Source organism: Mauremys mutica, chromosome 3 (genome assembly GCF_020497125.1).
Source record: "Mauremys mutica isolate MM-2020 ecotype Southern chromosome 3, ASM2049712v1, whole genome shotgun sequence".
NCBI classification, from domain to species: Eukaryota; Metazoa; Chordata; order Testudines; family Geoemydidae; genus Mauremys; species Mauremys mutica.
The window spans coordinates 119,195,847-119,221,671 of NC_059074.1; the positions used below are offsets into that span (position 1 = coordinate 119,195,847).

General features: G+C 42.9%; 2 protein-coding genes across 7 annotated transcripts in view; one reads left to right on the plus strand and one right to left on the minus strand.

Annotated features, from left to right (window-relative positions):
* The window catches only part of SERAC1 (serine active site containing 1), a 60,717-nt gene extending 42,145 nt beyond the window's left edge, over positions 1-18,572 (minus strand). For 2 of the 4 annotated variants that reach the window (XM_045010193.1, XM_045010197.1), the window contains exons 1-4: positions 17,912-18,155; positions 3,880-3,971; positions 1,914-1,950; positions 1,327-1,463 (exon numbers count right to left, since the gene is read on the minus strand). In XM_045010193.1, the coding sequence (XP_044866128.1) occupies positions 1,327-1,463; positions 1,914-1,950; positions 3,880-3,970 (265 nt within the window). In that variant the 5' untranslated portion in view covers position 3,971; positions 17,912-18,155. Of the gene's footprint in view, positions 1-1,326; positions 1,464-1,913; positions 1,951-3,879; positions 3,972-4,866; positions 4,890-17,911; positions 18,156-18,519 lie in introns of those variants that run through there. The other 2 variants (XM_045010194.1, XM_045010196.1) reach the window with 2 other exon arrangements.
* A 50-nt stretch (positions 18,573-18,622) lies between these two features.
* On the plus strand, positions 18,623-25,393 carry GTF2H5 (general transcription factor IIH subunit 5). Of its 3 annotated transcripts, none has more exons than XM_045010198.1 (3): positions 18,623-18,775; positions 19,693-19,807; positions 24,651-25,393. In XM_045010198.1, the coding sequence occupies exons 1-3, from the start codon at positions 18,673-18,675 to the stop codon at positions 24,829-24,831; spliced, it is 399 nt and encodes a 132-aa protein (XP_044866133.1). In that variant the 5' UTR covers positions 18,623-18,672; the 3' UTR covers positions 24,832-25,393. The 3 variants fall into 3 exon arrangements, with proteins under 3 accessions (XP_044866133.1, XP_044866135.1, XP_044866134.1); XM_045010200.1 differs by lacking the exon at positions 18,623-18,775 and adding an exon at positions 18,944-19,097; XM_045010199.1 differs by lacking the exon at positions 18,623-18,775 and adding an exon at positions 19,049-19,201.
* The last annotated feature ends 432 nt before the right edge of the window (positions 25,394-25,825 follow it).

Here is a 25,825-nt window from a genome sequence, read left to right on the forward strand (position 1 = left end):
CTACTATATGTGAACTAATAGAAAAAGGAAATTCTTCCTAGTCTATTATGCAGTGTATCTATGGATTGAGATTAAAAACGTCAATCTCTACATCTACAATGACACCATTCATGTTCACCATTTAAAATGTAAAAGAATAAAACCAATGTGTGCAGAGGGAGAGAGAGAGCTTTACCAGTCTAAAATTTTATTTATTTAAACAGCCTGTTAAGTTCTGAAACAGCTGCCCAACTTTTCAGTCAGAAAGATGCTTTATATAAAGGACCACAGGGTTTTAGGATTTTTTAATACATTTTTTTTTTGCAAATTACATTCAAGAAGATAAAAAGTTCAGCTAACATATTTCCTATATTGAAGAATTATAGTAACTTCACAGTGCTTTTTATTTATGAGATAATCATTTTTTGAGCCACTTAAACTCTGAGGCCAAATAATATGGATAAGGAACAATAAAAGCATAGAAGTGATTTTGTTACTAGATTAGATCAGTACTCTAACACTTAGGTTATACAAGAGATGAAACAACTCCAATTCCATTTCCTAATAAGAATGATAACATGGCTGTTTTCAAGGGTCCATGAAACAGTGTCAGTTTAAGAGATCAGCAGTTATACATATGTGTTAGATGACGCTCAAAAAAATAAAGGAAGAATGAATAGATAATCATCTTTACCATTTGCCTCTGGAAGAGGGAAAATTGAATGCATATCTTGTGCGATGCAGGACAGCACAGCTGAACAGTATTCAGCACTGACAATTGCATTTATTACTGTTGAGATCCTCATCCCAACTCCAGCCCCCTGTGTGCCATGTAAAAGGTCCAGAGAGGCATATAAGAGCCCTAAAACCTCTGTACCCAGATGGGACAGGAATCCCCAGGTACAAGCACTGTCAAAAACAGCAGTGAGGATGCCACCTCCAATGACTCCTTTGTAGCCCCGGGTGAAGGGCACGTGCTGGGGTGGGAGAGGATCTGCCAAGGGTGGGACTGCAGCATGCAGGGCTGTGGAGCTTCCAGGCAGCCCTGGGAGGCTGCTGTAATTTAGACAGGCTCCGAGAGCTGTCTACATTATGCCAGGGGACCCTGTAGCAGCCTAGGATCAGAAGTGCACAAGGGTGGTTTATGTCACTTTCTCTCTCTCCCACACTGGGCTACAAGTTCTGTGCTATGCTTCCTAGCGGCACAACAGAAAATCTCAAACTATGTTTATTACGGGACCATGCAGTGTGACCAAATTCTTTTTAGTCCTCTTTTACCATCCCAGTGTCTCACGCATCGTTTGAAAAGCTGCTCTCTTAGATCTGTCTCTCAGCACACAATCTTACCTTGAGATTCACTGGGATCTAAAGAAACTGTATTTACATAAATATAGGACTTCAGTTTCTCTTGCTGTACAGCTTGAGTATCGAGTGTCAGTAACTTCTTTAGGGCCAGAACTTCATATGTAATAAATACAAAACCTCTTAAAAAAAAAGAAAAGAAAATGGAATATAAATACTGTATTAGTCATAGAGTTTAAGGCCAGAAGGGACCACCATATCATCTAAAAATACAAATGCAAAGAATGAAGAAGGCAAATATAGATTGAAAACTGTTTTACGGTAAATCATTATTTGCTCTATAGAGAATATATTTTTATCAAATACAATATACACATTTGATCTTCTTTGTAATCAAGTGTTTGACAGGTTGCAGGGGCCAGTATAGTGTCTCAAATAATCAGGGCAAAGAAAGAGAAGTGATCTTTATGGACAGTACTTTAAAATATGCAAAGATGTTCAGTTATCATTTAAAACTTAAGGTACTTCATGTTTAAAGATACCTTAGCAACATCCTTTTTTTGGGAAGTGACATAACTTCAGATATAAATAAAAGATATAAGTTAAATGGGTAATTGTTAGTTACAACTTACCCGAGAATAAGTGATCCAGTTAATTTTGAAATTTTTCCTTAAACAAATAAAAAACACCCATGGTCAAACAAACGGTGTGCATACAAATTGTTATTAAAACGTTAAGGCATTTGATCAGTTCTGGATACTGTACATCAAAGATGATAAACATTTTAAAGAGGAATAGAGCAGGCTTTTCATACTCATTTTTCTGTTTCTGACTCCATCTTTTCAGTAGTTGAAAACTATTGATAGATTCTATTTTCTATATCAGGGCATTTATTCACTCTAAATTAAGGTTTTGCGTGCCATTAATAATACATGTTAACGTTTTTAGAAGGTCTCCTTCTATAAGTCTATAATACATAACTAAACTATTGTTGTATGTAACGTAAATAAGGCTTTAAAAATTGTTTAAGAAGCTTCATTTAAAATTAAATTAAAATGCAGAGCCCCCCGAACTGGTGGACAGGACCAGTGAGTGCCACTGAAAATCAGCTCGCATGCCGCCTTCGGCACCCGTGCCATAGGTTGCCTACCCCTGTTCTACATTCTTCCCCTCTAGTTTTAAATTACAAAATTCCCTGCTCTCACAGCTAAATAAGCTAATAAATCATTTATTACTGACAGTATATTTGTCTTCTCTTCAGTATTATTCTCTCTTGCTGGTGACATTCATAAGCACAGTAGCAGGTGATCAACAATATGGCTACTACTGAACCGTTGCCATAAACTATGAAGAAGATTCCTCCTTTAAATAAATAATTTCATTGAGATCTCTGTTGTGTGGGGGTAAATACAGGAAGATACATGCTCTTATCTGTCAAGTCTTGCAAAGGTCTCTCTAATAGGTTTTCTTTACAGGAATTCAGTCAAATCTCATTCGTCTAAACAAGACAGCTGACACAGTACTTGGCGCTTATAGTGCTTTACACTTTAATTCTAAGGACACTGGCCAGGCCTAAGGCATTTTATACCTGGACAAGGTGAGCTGTTTTTGGATTCCAGAGGAGCCAATGGAGAGGGTCTGTTACTACTGGGAGGAGCGAATCCCAATAGGACATATCTCACCCTGTCAAGAATAAACTTCCTTTGGAGACTTGCCCCGCCTCCCACTCCACCAGGTTCTGTCCTTGCAGGGAAGTAGCATGGAGCAGGCTTCTCAAAGATTTCTGGCATGAACACAAGAAGTAGCTACATGCTGGAAAAGTTACTGACAGGGAAGGTAAAACAGGCATGAAACACAAAGTCTGCTATCTATCAAGAATGGAAGTATCCAGTCTTCGATGCTGGGGCAGAGAGATTAGGAATCCAGAGGGCTCTCCTGCTAGAGAGGGAAAGCAGAAGGAAGGTAGAGAGTAAGAAAGAAGGGCAGTAGGCCTAATGCCAGCAGGCAGGCAGGAAAAGAACCCAGGAGCTACGTTTACTCAAATGTTGCCCCTTGCTTTAAGAATCTCAGGATAAGTTTGTTCCTACGGTTCTAAGGGTGAAAAAACAGACATTGAATGAGGTCAGTTTATGGAAGCTTAATGAGATGGTAATTTTTTGGGAGACTGCCATCTTGTGTTCTAAAAATCTTTTGGGTCCCGTCCCCTCCCCCCCCAATAAATTCAGTTTCTAGCCTTTACGGTTGTGAAGCTAGTCCTTTGTGATATGAATAAAGCATTAACCAGTGCAGAGCTATCTATCTGAGCAATGCTAGCTATGCCACTCATGTCAATGAAGTGTTGACACTGAAGCATAATAATGATATTTTAAATGACAACTCTGTCTGACAAGGTCAGTGATGGCAATACACTGGAGGTATGGGAGAGAGACTGAAAACATGAACGTATCATCTCCAAGTATTTTGGGGTTACAAATGGTATGTAGACCTTCCTAATATTATCTTGTGAAGTCCAATACATAATGTAAATACACAGCTTATTGTAGAAACAAAGTCACTTTTATGAGCTCATCGGGTTGATATTTACAGAATTGCACTTACTGATATCTTTCCACGGCAGATCACTTTTTGTGGTTGGACCAGAAGTTCCTATTCTTCTGCAGCAAAATACACAATAAGCAGCCAACGACATTCTGTAGATGTACAAACAAAAATTATTAATTTAGGTAATATAATTAAAAACTTGCAGTAAATTTCTGTGTCTTCTCCCCTCAAGAGCAGAAAAGCATTATTCATTTATATTGAACACTGAAGTGACAAACAGCTAGAACCTAAGAAATCCATAAATTACTGCATTTGGTAGCTTACACTTCAATGATAAAAGTTTAACCCAGTGCTTTATAAAACTGTGTGTTACAGTTGATTTTACTGTGCATATTTTTCAAATTACCTCTCTCCTCTAGTAAGTCTCCATTGCCAGGGGCGGTGCCAGGCACCAGCGCACTAAGCGCATACCTGGGGCGGCAAGCCGCAGGGGGTGGCCTGCTGGTCACCGTGAGGGTGGCAGTCAGGCCGCCTTCGGCAGCATGTCTGCAGGAGGTCCACCAGTCCGGCGGTTTCGGAGGCAATTCAGTGGCAGGTACGCCGAAGGCGTGGGAACAGCGGACCTCCCGCAGGCATGCCTCCGAAAGCCGCTTGCCTGCCATGCTTGGGGCGGCAAAATACATAGAGCCGCCCCTTTCCATTGCTGCATCTTAGTAGCCATTCATTTAATTAAGTATTATATATTTCCACAGGTCCATAAAGACATTACTCTGCATCATACATGCTTTTCAACCACCAATATTTAGTAATCTCATTGTTCTTAATGTTTAGAATTGATTTTGTTCATACAACCATCTGCTTGATAGGGCTTTCAACAACAAATAAACATCTACATCTTTGAAAGATATATTTCACAGAAAATGTTAGAAGTCTTCTGCTGTTAAGAGAGTTATGATTAAGGCTACAGTTTTCACATGGAGGTCACAATGTTTACGGTAATCATGAATCTGAATAGAGTCCATGAGGAGCCCACACTGCACTCACTCTGCAGCACCAGCTCCTGTCCTCTGGGGCTCAGTCCAGGTCCTGACTCTGGGCGTTGTAATACCTCTCAGGTTTGGCCCTTCCGCTCTTCTGCAGATGGAAATAGAAGAGTGAATTGGCCAAATCTGATTAGCACTGCAACCTAGCTACCCATCCAGTCACAATACCACTCCGGTGTGGCCCATCCGCCTCTCTGTAGATGGAAACAGAGGGGTGGATGACCAAACCTGAGTGGCGTTGCAATCTCATGTACTAGGTTGCAGCACCCAGAGTAGTGAGCTAGGCCCAGCTCCGTGCGACAGGAGCTGCTAATGTGGGCTCGCTCTTCAACCCCTCGCCCCTTTACTGTGACTTAGTTTTTCCCTGCACCTCTGCTGTGAAATTTACTACATAATTCTGTGCCAAAAATCGTACCCTCAGTCCTGACCCAAGAAGGTAAAAGTCTACACTTGATAAACATATGCTTTGCCCTAAATTTCTGTCATGGCCTGAGCTGATGAAGATCAAGCACAGTAAGGAGGTTAAGCACTAGCCTACAGAAACAACTACCCTCATAAAAGGAAAGAAGCGAAGGATAGCTGTAGCTATCAGGTGGAGGATATTTTCTAGTGTGTGAAACTATAGCTCCCTCAACATTAAGAAGAGGTAGAATATTATCAGGACTGTGACTGCACTACAGTCTACTACAGTGTTTTTCAAACCGTGGGTCGTGACCCAGTACTGGATCGCAGCATGTAAGGCACTGGGTCGCCTTGCTCTGGTCCGCACCATTGACCGGGACGTTAAAAGTCCCATCGGCAGTGCTGCCCAGCTAAGGCAGGATAATGTCTACCTTTTCCAACACCATGCTACGCCCCAGAAGTGGCCAGCATCGGGTCCGGCTTCTAGGCAGGGGGGCCATGGGGCTGCGCGCGCTGCCCCCAGCCCAAGCACCGGCTCTGCATTCCCACTGGCCGGAAACCGGCCAATGGAAGCTGGGGGGCAGTGCCTGCGGGCGAGAGTCACGTGGAGCTGGACCTGTTGCTGGCTGCTTCCGGGGTACAGCACGGTCCGTGGTACCAGGGTAGGCAGGAAACCTGCCTCTGCATCCCAACTGTGCCACTGACCAGGAGCCGCCAGAGATAAGTCCATGCCCCAATCTCCTGCCCCAGCCCTGAGCCCCCCCCAACCTGAAACCCCTTTTTGTACCCCAAACCACTCATCCCCAGCCCCACCCCAGAGCCTGCACCCCCAACCCAGACCCCTGACCCCTTCCTGCATCCCAACCACCTGCCCCAGCCCTGAGCCCCCACAACCCCAAAACCCCTTCCTGCACCCCCAGCCCAGAGCCCTGACCCCTCCTGAACCACAACCCCCTGCCCCAGCCCTGAGCCTCCTCCCACACCCTGAACCCCTCATTCCCGGCCCCACCCCACAGCCTTCACCCCCACACCCTACCCCTCTGCCCCAGCCCTGAGCCCCTCCCGCACCCCAAACCCCTTATCCCCAGCTTTGTGGGGTCATGGGCATCAACAATTTTCTCCAACTGAGTCCCCAGGAAAAAAAGTTTGAAAACCACTGGTCTACTACATAGAGAGGTCAGGTATGAAACAAAATAGATATCTGATGTGAATACAGTCACCACCACAACCACAAAGCATATTTTAAGAATATGGAAGCTCTGAATAAATAGTTTTGCCAAAGGAACATACCACAGTCAGTCTGTCACTGAAGTATCTGAGTGCCTCTCAAATAATAATGGGTTTATGCTCACAACATCGCTGTGACATATGTAACTACCATTATCCCCTTTTACACATGGGGAACTGATGCTTAGATAGCCACACTGCAATTTTATCAACTACATAGGGCTAGTCTACACTACCACGCTACATAGGCGCAGCTGCAGCTTCTGGTGAAGATGGGCTATGCCGACTGGAGAGCACTCTCCCATCGGCATAATTACGCCACCTCAACTAGAGGCAGAAGATATGTCGGCAGGAGAGTGTCTGCTGCCAACAGAGCGCGGTGTGGACACCGCTTTAAGTCGATGTAATTTGTGTCGCTCAGGAGAGTGGCTTTTTCCACACCCATAAACGACATAGGTTATATCCACTTAAGTGGTAGTGTAGACAAGCCCATACGATTCTCTCTTACTCCTCAAGTAGTACCACTGAAGTCAGTGCCACCACTCAAGAAATCAGGTGCTATTCAATGTAAGTAAGGGAATCACTATCAAGCCCAAAGTGATTAAGTGACTTGCCCAAGTAACACAGGAAGTTTGTGTTAGAACAGCGAACTGAACCAAGATCTCCTAAGTCCCTGTCTAATGCCTTAAGCTTCAAAACATTCTTATGTACAAATGTGGTACACAGTTCTCTTAACATTAAATAATGTTCCCTTGTTCCAGAGAAAGAATAATACTGTCTCACCGGGCTTGAATCACCATGCTCTACCCTCCTCCTCTAGTCCATTGGAGGGATTTAATACTGCTTCTAGCAGTTAACTCCTGTGCAGATCTACACTTGGAAATGCACTAGTATTTGAGCAGCTTCTGCACAGCTCCACTCTATTCTTCAAACAAATTTTGAAGAAAACTTCAAACGAAATGCAATACTGTCAGTGACATAGAATGAGACTATTATTGGCTGTATTTGATGCAACAATAAGAGTTGTGTATTCAGATTCTCTTCCATGTCTTAAATCTCATGCGGAAATCTCAGGATATAACACTAATTAAGATACACGAGAAGCATCACATATTGAGGGAAACTGATTGTGTTCCCCCTAGAGATGTCCCCTTTATGGTCATAAGGGGTTTAAGTGTTACAGAATAAGGGTTACTCCTTCTGCATATGATTTATATGGGACCTATTGCCCTAATGTCAGGGAAGATACCAAGATTTAACTGCATTGTCTCAGCAGATATTTTAATTTTCTGTCCTCCACGTGAATAACTCCAATACTTGATAACGTTTTCAACATTTTCAAATTACAATACCAAGAAAAATTAGAAGATACTGTTCTACTAACTAAGTCTAAATTAACATTAGGGCTCTGGGCAGTCTAACTATTATTTTCAGACATGGATTCAAGAAGAGGTAAAGTGCTCTTGGCTAAATTAAGTATTTATTATCTACATGGGGCTCAGAATCAGATCTGGCATAAAAAGTTTATAAGAAGAGATGTACTGGTCAATAAAACTTTATTAAAAACTCAAAGTTACTACCTTATTTCACTGACTGCCCAGCATGTGTCTTATAATATTAGAATTAAACAAACAAATAGACTCATAAACATTGAAAAACCAGAAGACAGAGTTAAGGTTGCAGTTCTCAAACAAGATGATGGAAGGCAAGTAGTTGAGGTTCAGAAGTTTGAACTGATGAGTTGAAGGCTGAATGACTTCATTCTTACTTTCCATTACAGGTTCCTACATAGTATGTATATAGTACATACTATAAAAATAAACAAAATATTATAAAAATATAAAAAATTGTGTACAGGTTCCTACACAGTATGTTCCTATCCAGTTTCACAAGGAAGTGATAGGAATCCAGAAGAGATGTGTTGCCATTCATATTTTATATAGATATATGTGGCATTTTTTACCCAAGTGTGACTGTTCTGTGTGCATTACAGTTTGAATATTGGTAATCAAAAGGGTTCAAATGGATCCCATAAGACAAGAGACCCAATGGAGTCAATACATGGGAAGATCCGGCAATCCATTATCAGACAATGGAAAACCATTCCTACTTTTGATCACAGCAATAATCAATATATATAATTGATATATATAAACTAATACTGAGCACTTTATGGCAAATCCTAATAGATGTTCAAAATCTTTCCAGAATATTTGGAATATGTTTCTTCCAATGTAGTGATGGATTCCATAAGAATACTAAAGGTAGATTCCAAACCTAGGATTATTGATAATCCGGATATGGTAGGTTATCGTAAAATATAAACAAAACAAAAATTATAATATGTCCCTAGGTACACTACGGTAACAACACAGAATTATTATTTTATTATAGGAAAGAACATAAGATAAGAACGACCATACTGGGTCAGACCAAAAGTCCATCTAGCCCAGTACGCTGTCTTCCAACAGTGGCCAGTGCCAGGTGCCCCAAATGAACAGAACAGGTAATTATCAAGTGATCCATACCCTGTCACCCATTCCCAATTTCTGGCACACAGAGGCTAGGGATACCACCCCTGCCCATCCTGGCTAATAGCCATTGATGGAGGGGACCTACCCTCCATGAATGTATCTAATTCTTTTTTGAACCCTGTTATAGTCTTGGCCTTCACAACATCCTCTGGCTGAGTTCCACAGGCTGACTGTTTCATTGGATGTTTGTGTTCATATACTTCTATAAGCTGCATTAATGAAGACATTAATTTCTTAAAATGCATTTAAAAAACAAATGAGTACTATCAGACATGTGTTCAACAGTTAACTAATTATATCGGGAATATAAAAATGCCTTTTAAATAAACAAATGTCAAATTAAGTCACCATATGACCACAGTTCTTACTAACTCAGAATGACAAACTAATGCATGCACACATTGACAGCGCTCCCATAAGAAAAGTCTTTATGGGCCTGATCTTGAGGGATGTTGAGCACTTGGAACTCCCAGTTAATTTAAAGTGATCTCCAAAGGGAAAAAAATAAAAATGGGCTTGTGCCCTTTTTTTAGTATTTGTTAGTTTCTGATTAATACTGTTCCACTCCTTCCAAGAAAAAGGAGCATTTGCTCCGTGTGATGATTTGGGGAGTCTTATTTGTACAATTTACTAATTCTAATAATATGGAGTTGTTGCTATGAAAATTGTTATATCTCTATAGGGATTTCACCACTGCTGGCAAGACCCTGTCACATCTTCCCCATACCAGCAACAATGGAGAGTTGTCAATCTTAACAATTATACTCTGACCACACAATAGTTATGCTAAGGAGGATATTCTCACCAGCAACTGCACACCGCACCATAGTAACTCTAGCTCAGGAACCAATCCATGCAACAAACCTCGATGCCAACTCTGCCCAAATATCTACACCAGCAACACCATCACAGGACCTAACCAGATCAGCCACACCATCACCGGTTCATTCACCTGCACATCCACCAATGTAATATATGCCATCATATGCCAGCAATGCCCCTCTGCTATGTACATCGGCCAAACTGGACAGTCTCTAAGGAAAAGGATAAATGGACACAAATCAGACATTAGGAATGGCAATATACAAAAACCTGTAGGAGAATACTTCAACCTCCCTGGCCACACTATACCAGATCTTAAGGTGGCCATCCTGCAGCAAAAAAGCTTTAGGACCAGACTTCAAAGAGAAACTGCTGAGCTCCAGTTCATCTGCAAATTTGACACCATCAGTTCAGGATTAAACAAAGACTGTGAATGGTTTGCCAATTACAGAACCAGTTTCTCCTCCCTTGGTTTTCACACCTCAACTGCTAGAACAGGGCCTCATCCTCCCTGATTGATCTAACCTCGTTATCTCTAGCTTGCTTCTTGCTTGCATATATATACCTGCCCCTGGAAATTTCCACTACTTGCATCCAATGAAGTGGGTATTCACCCACGAAAGCTCATGCTGCAAAACGTCTGTTAGTCTATAAGGTGTCACAGGATTCTTTGCTGCTTTTACAGAACCAGACTAACACGGCTACCCCTCTGATGCTAAGGAGGGTTTCCAAATTGGGAAATGAGTTCTTTCCAACTTCCCTCAGCACGGGGCTGGAGAATGGAAGTTCCCGAAGCAGGACAAAGAGACATGACAAAAGCAGGTTATAAATGTCTCACCAGGTCAAGACTTGTATAAACATAGGAAGTTGTGAGGGGAACGGGGTGGACCAACCAAGGTCAGAGAAGGCATGATGGAGAGAGAAGGCCTAAAGTTTCAGAATATAAATCATGCACTGGAACAGAAAGACTCTAGATAGCCCCAAGGGACTCTGACCTAAGCCCAAAGAATACTCTGGAGTGGTGAAGAAACTGAGGCAGGGAATTACATGTAGGGTTTATTATTTTTTAAAAGATCTGTGTATTTCTCATGCTATTAGCAAGTAGAACTGTGAGTCCTGTGCAAAGTCTGTACGTGTTGTGAGCCACATCTTATTACATGGTCCTTGAAGAGGTAAACCAGAAGGTTCACACCTTCAGGTGGAGATCTGGGAGAGGGTGTGTTTAAACTACAGGAGGACTGAACTGGTTCTCGGGGCTGCACAGGGGGCCATGTGGTCACAACTCTCAGAAGGGGATCCTACATAGAAGCTCTGCACCTCAAGTGTGTGCCTGGGCTCTATTCAGACTCCAAAGGCTTAAAATACTTGAGGATCTAGCAGCTAGGTAACCTCACAGCAGTCTGGCGAGCAGCCAGGAGGGGGACACTCAATTGGACCTGTGACACTTGGTTCCTTCCCTTCAGCTCCTCCAATGAAGCTTGGGTCTTCTGTTCCCAGAAAAACTCTATAGTCCTGTCCATGCTAAGGAGGCTTTAGAAAAATTTCCTAGCATTACTAATATCAACTTAGGGTACCACCACGATTTCAACAGCTTCCACCCCTCCATCAACCTCAGCCTGGACCAATCTACACGGGAGGTCCACTTCCTAGACACCACGGTGCAAATAAGTGATGGTCACATCAACACCACCCTATACCGAAAACCTACCGACCGCTATGCCTACCTTCATGCCTCCAGCTTCCATCCCGGACACACCACAAGATCCATTGTCTACAGCCAAGCACTGAGGTACAACCGTATCTGCTCTAACCCCGCAGACAGAGACCAACACCTAGAAAATCTCCACCAAGCATTCTCAAGACTACAGTACCCACACGAGGAAATAAGGAAACAGATCAACAGAGCCAGACGTGTACCCAGAAGCCTCCTACTGGAAGACAAACCCAAGAAAGAAACCAACAGGACTCCACTGGCCATCACATACAGTCCCCAGCTAAAACCCCTCCAACGCATCATCAGGGATCTACAACCCATCCTGGACAATGATCCCACACTTTCACAGGCCTTGGGTGGCAGACCAGTCCTCGCCCACAGACAACCTGCCAACCTGAAGCATATTCTCACCAGCAACTGCACACCGCACCATAGTAACTCTAGCTCAGGAACCAATCCATGCAACAAACTTCGATGCCAACTCTGCCCACATATCTACACCAGCAACACCATCACAGGACCAAACCAGATCAGCCACAACATCACCGGTTCATTCACCTGCACTTCCACCAATGTAATATATGCCATCATATGCCAGCAATGCCCCTCTGCTATGTACATCGGCCAAACTGGACAGTCGCTAAGGAAAGGGATAAATGGACACAAATCAGACATTAGGAATGGCAATATACAAAAACCTGTAGGAGAATACTTCAACCTCCCTGGCCACACAATAGCAGATCTTAAGGTGGCCATCCTACAGCAAAAAAACTTTAGGACCAGACTTCAAAGAGAAACTGCTGAGCTCCAGTTCATCTGCAAATTTGACACCATCAGCTCAGGACTAAACAAAGACTGTGAATGGCTTGCCAATTACAGAACCAGTTTCTCCTCCCTTGGTTTTCACACTTCAACTGCTAGAACAGGACCTCATCCTCCCTGATTGATCTAACCTCGTTATCTCTAGCTTGCTTCTTGCTTGCTTATTTATACCTGCCCCAGGAAATTTCCACCACTTGCATCCGAAGAAGTGGGTATTCACCCACGAAAGCTCATGCTGCAAAACGTCTGTTAGTCTATAAGGTGCCACAGGATTCTTTGCTGCTTTTACAGAACCAGACTAACACGGCTACCCCTCTGATACTTGACAACTTAGGGTACGTCTACACTACGGGATTATTCTGAATTTACATAAACCGGTTTAGCAAAACAGATTGTATAAAATCGAGTGCGCGCGGCCACACTAAACACATTAAATCGGTGGTGTGCATCCACGGTCCGAGGCTAGCGTCGACTTCTGGAGCGTTGCACTGTAGGTAGCTATTCCGTAGCTATCCCGTAGTTCCCGCAGCCACCCCCGCCCCTTGCAATTTCCGGGTTGAGATCCCAGTGCCTGATGGGGCAAAAATCATTGTCGCAGGTGGTTCTGGGTAAATGTCGTCAGTCACTCCTTCCTCTGGGAAAGCAACGGCAGACAAGCATTTCGTGCCTTTTTTCCCTGGATTGCCCTGGCAGATGCCATAGCATGGCAATCATGGAGCCTGTTTTGCCTTTTGTGACTGTCACCGTATGTGTACTAGATGCCGCTGACAGAGGCGATTCAGCAGCGCTACACAGCAGCATGCTTTTGCTTTTGCATGACAGCAGAGATGGTTACCAGCCATACTGTACCATCTACCATACCATAAATTGGTAATAAGATGATCATGGTTACCAGTCCTTTTCCACTGCACCATTTGCTGCTGTCATAAGTGCCCCTGGCTGAGATCAGCCAGGGGCGCAAAAGCCAAAATTGGGAATGACTCCCTGGGTCAATCCCTCCTTTTTGGTATCTAAAAATAGAATCAGTCCTGCCTAGAATATGGGCAAGTGTACTAGAGAACCACTGTATCAGAGAACCAAAGAGCACAGCTGCTCTGTGTCAGATCCAGCAGGAATTATGAGCTGTATGCTATTCACAGGAGGTGCTCCTGCAACAACCCCACCTGTTCATTCCGTTCTTCCCCCAGCCTTCCTGGGCTACCGTAGGATTGTACCCCCACTTGTGTGATGAAGTAATAAAGAATGCAGGAATAAGACAGTGACTTGTTAGTGAGAAATGAGTGGAAGGCAGCCTCCAGCTGCTATGATAGTCCAGACAGGACATTAAGCAGTGTGGAGGAGAGGAACCCAGCATCCCGCTGCTAGTCCAGGGGCAATTGAATCTTTTCTTTACACATGAAGGGTGGGGGCTGATGGAGCTCAGCCCCCTGTTGATATGATGAAGACGGTTACCAGCCATACTGCACCATCTACCAGGAAAAATTAGGAGCAGGCGCCCTTGATCGACCTCACTGATGCTAGTCGGCATGGTTACCAGTCCTTTTGCACTGCCCCATGTGCCAATAGGCTGATGATGATGATGGATATCAGCCATATTGTACCATCAGCCACCCATGGCGGGGGGGGGGAGCAAGGATGTTGGTGTTGAGTGATGCAGCATCGCGTCTATCTGCAGCATTCAGTAAAGATAGGGTGACATGTAAAAGAGTCAAGAGAGGATTGTTTTCCCTTTCACTTCTGGGGGTGGGGGGGGGTGCGTAAATTGCCGAGCTATGCCCTGAACCACCGCGGACACTGTGTTTGACCCTAGAAGCATTTGGAGCTCAGCCAAGAATGCAAATGCTTTTCGGAGACTGCAGGTACTGTGGGATTGCTTGAGTCCTCCAGTCCCCCCTCCATGAGCGTCCATTTGATTCTTTGGCTTTCCGTTAGGCTTGTCACGCAGCAGTGCGCTGAGTCCCTGCTATGGCGTCTGTCTGGAGATTTTTTAAAAATGATTTTGAATTTCGTCTTCTGTAACGGAGCGCTGATAGAACAGATTTGCCTGCCCTTACTGCGATCACATCCGCATGGTCCATGCTGGAGCTCTTTTTTTATTTTGATTTTGGACTGCATCGCCACCCGTGCTGATCGGAGCTCCATGCTGGGCAAACAGGAAATATTCAAAAGTTCGCGGGGCTTTTCCTGTCTACCTGGCCACTGCATCCGAGTTCAGATTGCTGTCCAGAGCGGTCAGTGGTGCACTGTGGGATACCACCCGGAGGCCAATACCGTCGATTTGCGGCCACACTAACCCTAATCCGATATGGTAATTCCGATACTAGCGCTACTCCTCTCGTTAGGGAGGAGTACAGAAATCGATTTAAAGAGCCCTTTATATCGATATAAAGAGCCTCTCAGTGTGGACGGGTGTGGCGTTAAATCGGTTTTACGCTCCTAAAACTGGTTTAAACGCTTAGTATAGACCAGGCCTTAGTTAAACCATAGCATAGATAACAGCAGCAGCCAGCAGGCTATTTCTCAGCACTGTGATATCTAATCCTGCACAAAATAAGCCTAAATTAATGGGGAAAGAGACAGAGTGAAGGCACTTTGTCTATGCATGCCCTCCTCCAAGTCGCCTCTGACAAGGTGCTGAAAAGATGGTTGGCAGCTGGCACGCTGTCTAAACTACAGTTCTCAAAATCGCCAACAGCAGAGTATGCAATCACCTGAAACAGTGTAGACAAGGCCTACACTGACTGGAGAACTAGTGAAAGGATTTCACAAGACTCAAGAGAATGAAAACTGAGCAAAATGAGAGGAGGGGAAAGGATTTTTGGTTTCCATTGTTTAACCTTTTGGATTTGGTTTGTTTGGTAACTTTTAAACACCTCTTTAACTTCAATGGCTAAATAACATTTTGGAAGAAGGACATTTGTTGATTGAAAGGGCAGGTGTTAAAGCTTCAAAGTGTGACAGTGCAAAATACCAGATTCATAGATTCTAAGGCCAGAAAGAACCACTGTGGCATCTAGTCTGACTTCCTGTATAATATAGGCCATAGAAATATTTGTTCCCCACGTAGGTACTTATAGACTGTGATAAAGTCATCCCTTAATCTTCCAACTGATAAACTAAATAAATTGAGCTCCTAGTGTCTATCGTTATACAGCACGTTTTACAATCCTTTAAATCAATCATTCTCCTTGCTCTTTTCTGAACCCTCTCCAATTTATCAACATCCTTCTTGAATTGTGGGCACCAGAACTGGACACAGCAGCATCTGACAGAGCTAAAACCAGGAAAGACTAGCCCTTACATTAGAAAATGTAACAAGCAAGAAAAACCAAAACCCTAACCACTCAAAACCAGAGGGGGGGGCAGGGAGAGATGTAACCCCCCTTTAAAAAAAAATCCTTTGCAAATCATCTTTAATGGGAATTCCAGTGGCTCAGTATCCTTAAAGATCGGTCTCAAAGGACTTTATTCTACTCCCACTGAAGATAATGGAAGTTTTCCCCACCAACTGCAATTGGAGCAAGATCAGTCCTTAAAGCACTGATCATAAAAATATTCATGCACATGAGTAACTAGTTCAATGGGACTGCTCACATGCAAATACTTGCAGGATCAAGGTCTAATTTTGCAATACAGAGATGTGACTATTTTCTTTTTAAGAGCTAAGTTATGTCTCTTCATTTAACAAAGAAGCTGCAGGTCTAACAAACCTCACAATCTGAGAATACATGGCCCTTCCCATCATTTTGTACATGGATTTGTTTATGGAAAGTGATTACCACTTATTTAATATAGAACAGATGAAGTACAGAATTGTTAGGAAAATAAATATGTCCTTGGACTCTGGAAGATAACTCCATTTACAGAGGAAAACTGTCAATTTCGGGCCAATGTTTATTCCCTAGCTGCCTCAACAAAATAGACAAAACACAGTGAAATATCCCAATGGCACCACAACTGGTCCCTTTGGGGAATTTTTGTTTTCTATTTTTATTTTTAAAAACATCCAAACTAATCAACGGTAGTATCTATAAACTCTTCATTCATGGATTCTTTATGACCATAGGTAGAACATACTACTTGAGTGGTCATTAAGGATTAAGAGGTTAAGAAAAAGATGCACTGCATTATGAAAGGTATTGCCTTTTTATTGTGTCTCTGGAGACACGATCAAGTTTATGGTCTGATCCTCCTTTCAGAAAGATTTTTATAATACCGCTTGATCATAGCCTGTAATTGCAATAAGCACACTAATCTGTAACAGAAAACACTGCAGTTCCCCGCAATGATCAGAAATTTCATTTGAAAACACAAGGCCAAAGTCAATGTCATTCCTTTGTCTTCAGTGAGCCATGTATCAGTCCCCTAAGGGGCAAACCTGCGTAAGAGCTCAGAAGAACAAGAAAAACAAGGTGGGTGAGGCAATATCTGTAAATGAACGAACTTCTGTGGGTGAGAGAGAGAAGCTTTTGAGCGCCACAGAACACTTCTTCAAGCAGAAGAACAAGTTGTTACTCTAGACAGGAGAACAGATCTGTCTCCAACCCAAAAGTGTAGTTAGCATTCTGCCTGTTTTCACTACAGGGTTTAGGGCTGTCGACTGTTGGAATTTAGGACAAACATGATATTATGATAACCTTTGCCTAAGTTATTTGAGGTCCTAACAGTTTTCCACTGAAGTCAGAAGAATTCCAGAATCTCTGGGATCATGCTCTTGGGCTGCAGGGAGGAAGAAGCATTAGTCTCAGACAATTTTATAGCTATGAAACATCCAACAACACAGGGGAACAACCAGACACTTTAAAGATGACATGCAAAGGGGGAGGAAATCAATATTATGCCTTTTTACTTCTTTAAAACATGTTAATGAAATCTAAAATATTATTTTTATTTATGCTTTATCCCCACTCCTTCTTCAGGGAGACTCCACAATGGCCAGAAAACTGGCAAAGCAGCAGACAAGAGTCAATGGAGTGAAAGCTGAGCAACTCAGAAGGGAAATTATTTTTAGTGAAGGTGCTTAAGACTGGTTATTTCTGTTGCCTTCATTGAGTGCTATTTAACTCCAACGTCTAGTGAACATTGCCTTGAACAGAGACACTCTTTCTCTGTACAAGGCAATCTGCGAAGCCTTTGGTTAAAAGGTTGAGCTTAAAACAACTTTGGGGGTGGGGGAGAACGCTATTTACCTCTCTCTCTTTATTGTGAAAACTATTTATTCGTATCCTTTGGTTCCTATCTTTTTAACCAGGGCCTACCCTAATCCCACAACTGCTTACTTTGCTTAAGAGCCTTTGGTAAGGTACCTTGTCAAAGGTTTACTGAAAGTCCAGTTACGCTACATCGACTGTACATCACCCTTGTCCACATGCCCGCTGATACCCTCAAAGAATGCTAATAAACTGGTGAGGCATGAGTCCCTTTTCCCAAAGCCATGTTGACTCCCAACATCCTACGTTCTTCTATGTGTCAAATAATTCTGTTCTTGTTCCAACCAATTCGCCTGGTACTGAAGTCAGGCTTACCGGCCTGTACTTGCCAAGATCGTCCCCCGGAGCCCACTGCAAAAACTGCATTTCGCTTCTCCACAGCAGCCTTGTCTTCCCGGAGTGCTCCTTCGGCACCGTGACCACCCAGCCGCCCCACGGACAGGCCGGCAGGCTTCCCACCGCTGCGGCACGTCACATTTTTGTTTGCTGTTTGTTTTAGTCTTTTTTTCTAGTTGCTCTTCAGCCTTCACGTTCTGCTCAGGCCCGTCTCATTGCAGCTCGGCCCCGCCCCGCCCCCCGTTCCCGCCCGCAGCCCAGAGCCCCGCAGCGCCCCCCGTTCCCGCCCGCAGCCCAGAGCCCCGCAGCGCCCCCCGTTCCCGCCCGCAGCCCAGAGCCCCGCAGCGCCCCCCGCTCCCGCCCGCAGCCCAGAGCCCCGCCGCGCCCCCCGTTCCCGCCCGCAGCCCAGAGCCCCGCCGCGCCCCCCGTTACCGCCCGCAGCCCAGAGCCCCGCCGCGCCCCCCGTTCCCGCAGCCCAGAGCCCCGCCGCGCCCCCAGGCAGCTCAGGGGCTGCCAGAGCCGCTCCCCTCACGTGGCTGGGGCAACAGCCCCGCCCCCCGGGCTCGCTCACCCCCCGCCCCCGTTACCTGCCGCGCTCCCAGGCCGCCGCTGCCGCCTCTCTCCCGGCTCCCGACAGCTGTCAACGACGTACCTGTGTGTCGTCAACACGCAAGACGGGCCTCACCCAATCCCCGTTTAGCGCCAGGGGCGGGGCAGGAAGAGAGCCGTGCCGGCCGCGCATGCGCACGGCTGCTTTGGCATTGTCGCTGCTCGGGTCTCTCCTTAGAACCCGCGCGGCTGTCGGGCTCGGCGCCGGTTGCTCCGTCGTCAGGGAAACCGCAGGTCGGTGGCGGGGGGCGAGCGAATGGGAGCGGGCGTCACTCACCCCTGCTGCGCGGTGCTGCCCTCAGCCCCCTCCCCCACTGCCGCGCCGTGCGCAGCCCCATCGACCTCACCTGCCCCCCCCCCCCCGAGCCGGGCCGCTGCCCTGGGGCTGCAACCGACAGACCCGCCCGCTGCACAACGGGTGACGGGCTCCGTCCCGGTATCACCAGACTGGTCGCCAGGGGCCTGTCAGCGGGGAGCAATAATGGGGGGGCGAGTCCTACAGCCACTCACCTGCTGGGCGCTCACTGGTGCCTGCAGGCCCTGCTGGTGCGCACGGGTGGGTCCCTGATGCGCTTCAGTGTTGTCCTGCTGGTGTCAGGGGTACTGCATTACAGCGCACTAGCCAACAGTTACTCCTGGCCGTACATGCTGCTGTGATGGGTAATAGATATAATGCACATTACATACTAAAAGAAAGGAGGGGGGAATTTATGTAAAACTTAAACTGCTAAAAATAAACCCTGAAATTAAATTAAATTAACCCTAAAAAACCCAGAAGCACTACTTATGATATTCAAAATCACTATGTATATTCTTTGTATTACTCATTTAAATAAACTCTGTAATTCTTTATAAGATAGAAGATTCTGTATTAGTAACTACTACATTTGTTCCATTACTGTAATGTATGAAACCGCCGCCTCCTCATTTGTGGTGGTATTGAAAAATATATATATTAAAAATGTGGCAATATCTTCTCTAAGACTAAGATTAATATGCAAGCTAGGGTTTATTAATGTATGTAGGTTTTTGTTTATATTTTCGTGTCATTTCACTAATTTTACAGTGACGTAGAAGTATACAGGGCCAAATTTAAATGGCCATTTTGATCAATGAAAAATCTGTTATATTATTTTTCCCCCTCTTTTCAGTCTCTGGTTACAAGCATAACCCAAAGCAAGATCTGTTTTCATTATCTGCCACATCTGGACTTTCTAAGGGTGTTGAGAAGATGGTGAATGTCCTGAAGGGTGTTCTTATAGAATGGTTAGTAGTTAAACTGAATTTCAACTGAACACATTTCTTATTTGTTTAGTGCCTAAAACATCCTAGACACTTTACAGAACATGTAGAACCCTCACTCCTTTCATCTTTTCTCCCCCTTCTCTCCCACTGAATAGAAGTCCTGCACAAATTCTGCTTAGACCAGTATGCAACTGTTTGCAGTTTATAATCTAGAAAAGTGAATTGTACTTAGTCTGTAAATTATTGCTTTCTATACAGTAAATGTATGCCACATAATCTAAACCATTGCTATTAAATTCTAAATAAGGGCCAGACCCTCAATTATCCCCAAAATGTAGATAACACAAGTCAGGGTTTGTGACATCCGCTTCATGGCCATGATCTTGGTTGTACTCTATACATGCCTTCTACTGTGTGTTATGTTATACTTAAAACTTACACCAGCATATCCACACCTCTAGAGACATAGGTATGCTGAGAAAACCTTAAGTGTAGATGCAGCGAAGCTGACAGAAGAGTGTTGTTGGTAGGGGGGGTAGTGATCCTATGCTAGCAGGAAAAAATCCTTTTGGTATACACTGTATCCACACTGTGGTCTGTAATATAATAGTTCTAGACCACGGTCAGGACAGTGCCAGGGTGATCCTCCCTGGGCTATTTTTTTTTGTGGCCAGAGTTCACAGTGATAAGGTGTGAAGTGTTCACAATGCTTCTGAGGATTTGTCCCTAGGGCCTGATTCTGCACCCATTGAAGTGAATGGGAGTGTTGCCTTTGAGAGAATTTGGCCTTAAGTAACCAAGACAACCAAAAACTGTTAATATTTTGTTAAATTAAATATGGTAACCCAATATTAGAAAGCAGTGAGCCATAGTTATACTGTAAAATACCAAGTAGCATACTGCACTGTGTTAACAAACATCTTCAAGCTGCTTCATGGAATTATTCCAACACTTGCTACTGTCTCTCCTTTTAACTCTTTCCAGTAGTATTTCAAACTGACCTTGCTTTTTCATAAAAGTATTTGTGGTATATGTACTTAAACTCTATTCTCTGAAATAATTGTTTTCCTTAGGAGTAAAAATCTGATCAGCAGGAGAAGGTGAAAAGGTGGGACAGAGGAAAGATGTGTGGGAGATACAGCGAGGGAAGGGTCTTTCAACCTACATGTAGTGTTGATCCCTATAATATAGTTATTTCTGCTTTCAAGCAAATCAGGCAAAGAGTTTGTTATAGTTTTAGTGAAGACTAATAAAATAGAAAAGTCAGAGAAAATTGAGGCTAGTGACCATGTAATTAAATTGTCTTGAGCTATTATGGTAAACTATGCCAACAGGTTTATCTTCAGCTAACAGGCCATGACAAGAAGTTAAAGAGTCTCAGACAAATGGGAACAAAACATTTAAAAATGTTTGCCTTTTATATAGACATTTCTAGCATTTGCTTGTCTATTCACACATTAGTTCCATGCTAACAGCCCTGCCTAATATTAATGTGGAAGAAGCATGAGAGTAGCATAGCAGTTGCTAGTGGGACTTGTCTGCATTCCACTCCTGAATGCGTTCATTTGCCAGACTCCCAGCACCCCAGCTGCTCTCAGGTGTGATAGGTATAGGTATGAAGATCCCATCACTTAGCTGCTCTTATAAATATTTTTAAGTCCAAGAAGGACTTGAACCTACAGCAGTGGTTCTCAAACTGTGGGTCGGGACCCCAAAGTGGGTCACAGCCCGTTTTGAATGGGGTCGGCAGGGTTGGCTTAGACTTGCTGGGACCCAGGGCTGAAGCCCAAGCCCCAGGGCCAGGGCCAAAGCCCAAGGGTTTCAGCCCTGGGTGGCAGGATTCAGGTTGCAGGTTGCTTGAGCTTCAGCTTTGGCCCCCCTGCCCAGAGCTGTGAGGCTCAGGCTTCAGTCCCATCCTCCTGGGGTCGTGAAGTAATTTTTGTTGTCAGAAGGTCACGGTGCAATGAAGTGTGAGAACCCCTGACTTAGGCCTGGTCTACACTAAGGGGGGGGCGGGGTCGGACTAAGGTACGCAAGTTCAGCTACGCGAATAGCGTAGCTGAACTCGAACTACCTTAGTTCAAAGTACTCACCCGTCCAGACGCTGCGGGATCAAAGTCCGCGGCTCCCCCGTCGACTCCGCCACCGCCGTTCGCAGTGGTGGAGTTCCGGAGTCAACGGGAGCGCGTTCGGAGTTCGATATATCGCGTCTAGATTAGACGCGATATATCGAACTCCGAGAAGTCGAACGCTAGCCGCCAACCCGGACGATAAGTATAGACGTACCCTTACAGTATTTACTATGCTACTAACCAGTGCCCATCCACTGTTTCCACAAAGCTAGCTGGAAAAGCTTTGCCAGTTGCTGTCTTGCTGCTCACGGCCAGCTCAGGGAGTATGCATGGAATTCTGTGCTAGCAGAAGTCATAGAACTGTTGTAAAGGAATCTACTTCCTTAATATTTTTTCAAATTAATTTTTAGAACTTGTGAACGGTGCCAGATGGACAGCACTAGAAACTGAATTGATCAGTTAAAAACAACAAAAAATGTTTGAATTTTGTATCTATAAACAGATCAAAGGAAAATTTGGCAAGGCACTGCAGTTGAAAGCTTCCCCACCCTTTTAATGTGCATGCTAAGCCCTGTTCCGGAGGGACCACATCAAGGATTAGAATATAGTTAAGTCTTCATGTATTAAATGGGTAAAGCCTTTCTGGTATAACTGCCAGAAGGGCTCCAATTAATGCCAACTGTGATGGTTTTGTGATGATGTGGACATTTGTCCCATGGGATCTAGCCTGAGACTACTAACTCATTTTCAACAGATCACTAAACAGCAAGCAAGCAAATGCTAATAATTATCTGGCACTAGCAGTTTGGATCGGTAACCTGCCATTGGATGAAGTTCAAAAGGAGACAACTGGTTATGGAGGAATGATAAATAATTTATAAAGAAGCACTTAGGGTGTTCAATTTTTCCACCTTCTATTTTATATAATCTTAAATTTCTTTCCAGACATGCCAATGCAAATTAGTGTAACCTCTTTAGATGAGCATTAACTTGGAGGCTTTTTCACTTTTCTGGCTTCAAAATTATTTTGTATCTTGCAAACTTCTTTCCTCACTCAAGTCATGCTTCTGTGTGTTTGAGGCCAATATCTAAAAGGATTTCTACATTGTGTAAAAAGTTTACATTAATTTTGTGGTACGCAGTTCACCCAAATGTGTGGGTTGTTTTGTTTTCCCCCGTAGAAGGTCTGGAAATATGGTAACTGGTACTAATATCAATTGCAGACCTTGCTAAATCTTATTTCCTCCTTTCTGTCAGATAATATAATTTCTAATATAAATAATGGTTTATATTAAAAGATTCTGAGCCCCTTAGTTCTGACATCTACTTTTTCAGCATTGACTGCTGCACCAGCACATTCCAGTTGCCAGAATCCAGATTAGTTTAAAAATGCATGAATTTCACCAAAGAACATGCTTTTCCTGACTTATGTAAAAATGTATATATATTATTAAATAAGTGCTGTGTTCCATTGGTATATTTATATATTGCTGTCAAGTCGAAACTGCTAAATATATCAGTGGAACACAGCACTTATTAAAAGTCTCATTTTAAATTATCTAGTCACTTTGTAATGTGGTTATTGTAAAGATTGCCCTTCTTATGATATTCCCTACACCTCAGCTCAATAAATATTTTTTATCACTGACCTTTAACTAATTGCATTTAAATAAAACCTGAGAGCCCCAGAGGAGCTAGGTAAGGTGCCTAGATAAGGTATTGAAAAATTAACTTTAAAACGCTACCAAAAAAACCCACCAAGTTTTGTCAAATATAAAATATTAGATAATTAAGGATTTACTGAGAAACTCTTAAACTCCATTTTGTGCTTCAGGTACAATACTACTTCATGCTATTCTGTACTTAGGGCCCTTCATTTTCAGTTTTTATAGAAAAATTCTCAGGTTTTACAAAGGCTATTATACAGTTTTTACCCATTTTCATCCAAATTTTGGACCACTCAAGTATATGAAAAAAATGGATTGTTAAGAAAATCCAATACGTTGGGTAAATGTTTATGCTAATAATAAATTGGTCTAAGTGTAAATGCAAGGCTATCTGTTAAAGACAGTGTAGTGCAAGACACATGTACACGCATGCACATGAATATGTACAGTGCATGAAATAAACCACAGCATTAAATTGCTTTTACTTTCAATACTCTCACTTTTCTCTACTTTTTGCTTTTTTTCTGTCCTCCCATTGCCCAATATTAACCTGATATTTACTTGGACAACTGTGAAGTAAATTTTTTGTGCTGATTTTCATCCAAGTTTTTAATTTTTGTAATAAACACCAAAATTCCCAGGAAATTTTAAACAAAATCAAAACTGAAAGCAAAGGGCCTTGGCTTTGTCTATACTATTTATAGCTAAATCAGGCGAGAACAAGAATATGTAAACTGAGGATGTTAAATTATAAGTGTTCAGAAAAGACAAATGAACCTTAAACTCATTGTTCATGTTTTACTGAAAACATATTTTTATAATACCAATATAATCAAGTATTCTCTGCAAGTCAGGCAATCAATTTTCTTCCTCTTGGGCCCTTTTAGCCGGTCACAATTTAATTTGTAAAGTACTCCAAAAGGGTCACTGTTGCCTACATCCATCATCTTAGAAACGCTTTCCTAAAAGTTATTCTTAAGCAATAAAGAACTCTTGAAAATGAGGATTCTGCTCAGGAAGCAGTTTTCACATTCCATTATTCCAGAGTTGTTTTACTTACTGCTGTGTTGCTGTATTGTGTCATATGACAATAATATGGATTCTGGTGCATGTTTGTCTCTACAGTGACCCAGCCATGAAGCAGTTCCTGCTGTATTTGGATGAGTCAAATGCACTGGGGAAGAAGTTCATCATACAAGACCTGGATGAAACGCATGTTTTTGTGTTAGCTGAGTTGGTTAACTTCCTCCAGGAGAGAGTGGGCGAGTTAATGGACCAGAACTCTTTTCCTATTACACAAAAGTAAAAAGACTAGAAAGTGAATTGACTATTCCAAAATTGCAAGCAACATACATGGTATCAAAAGAGTTTTATTGTTCATTCTCTGCATGATCGATTAGGGAGTCTTAGAGAGAAGTGGTTACTATAACAAAATGGATTGTTTCCATACACTAAATACTTTTGAATTGGCTTTGATTTTTGCCATTTTGAGAGAGACTTGAAAAGCAGGGTACCTTTCAGAGTTTGCTAGTCTAGAGGATTTTCTGATGCTTGGTATAAAAATACCATATTTGTGTTCCTTTACCCTCCTCCATTTCTTTTCTTGTCAAATTACATTATCTTAAAAACAGAGGGTAATGGTGTCTTATTTATCAGCATTTCCTTAGAATATTGTGTGTTTCACATTCCTGCAGGTGAGATTAGAGCAGGTTATTGTATGACTGACTGATTAAACCATCTGTATTAACATGTTACTTTGTGTAACTGATGAAACACCCTCAGTAAGTTGAGTGCATGATGACATGGAATACTTAGCTTTTATTTTTAAAATATTTGATGCACCAAAATAAATAAAATGTTTTCCCCCCCGTTTGTTAAACTTTGTTTACTAATTAATCATTTGCTAGCATAGCCTTGAGACAGTTACCTAATTAATAGTTCTGTATTTTTTCATTAAAATATTTGTATGAAAAAACAAAATACACCAATGATTGTTATTAGATTTAAATGGTTGCTGAACTGAATAGTAGCAACAACAAATAGGAAGGAGAAATATGCCTGTAAATAGGAGTCAAATAGCACTTGAACATGTAGCAAATTCACCTAAAAGGAATTAACACCTCTCTACAATAAAGTGCATAAATAGGAGGTTAAAATAAATAAGCACTCTGTCTACTTAAGAATACTGTGAAAGTTGATATTCCTTAACTTGAAAAGAGAAAAAACAGTTCTCAATTACTGCAAAACTTCTGTTTGAATTCATAAACCACCATTTCAGATCTTAGCCTATTCAGCAAGTT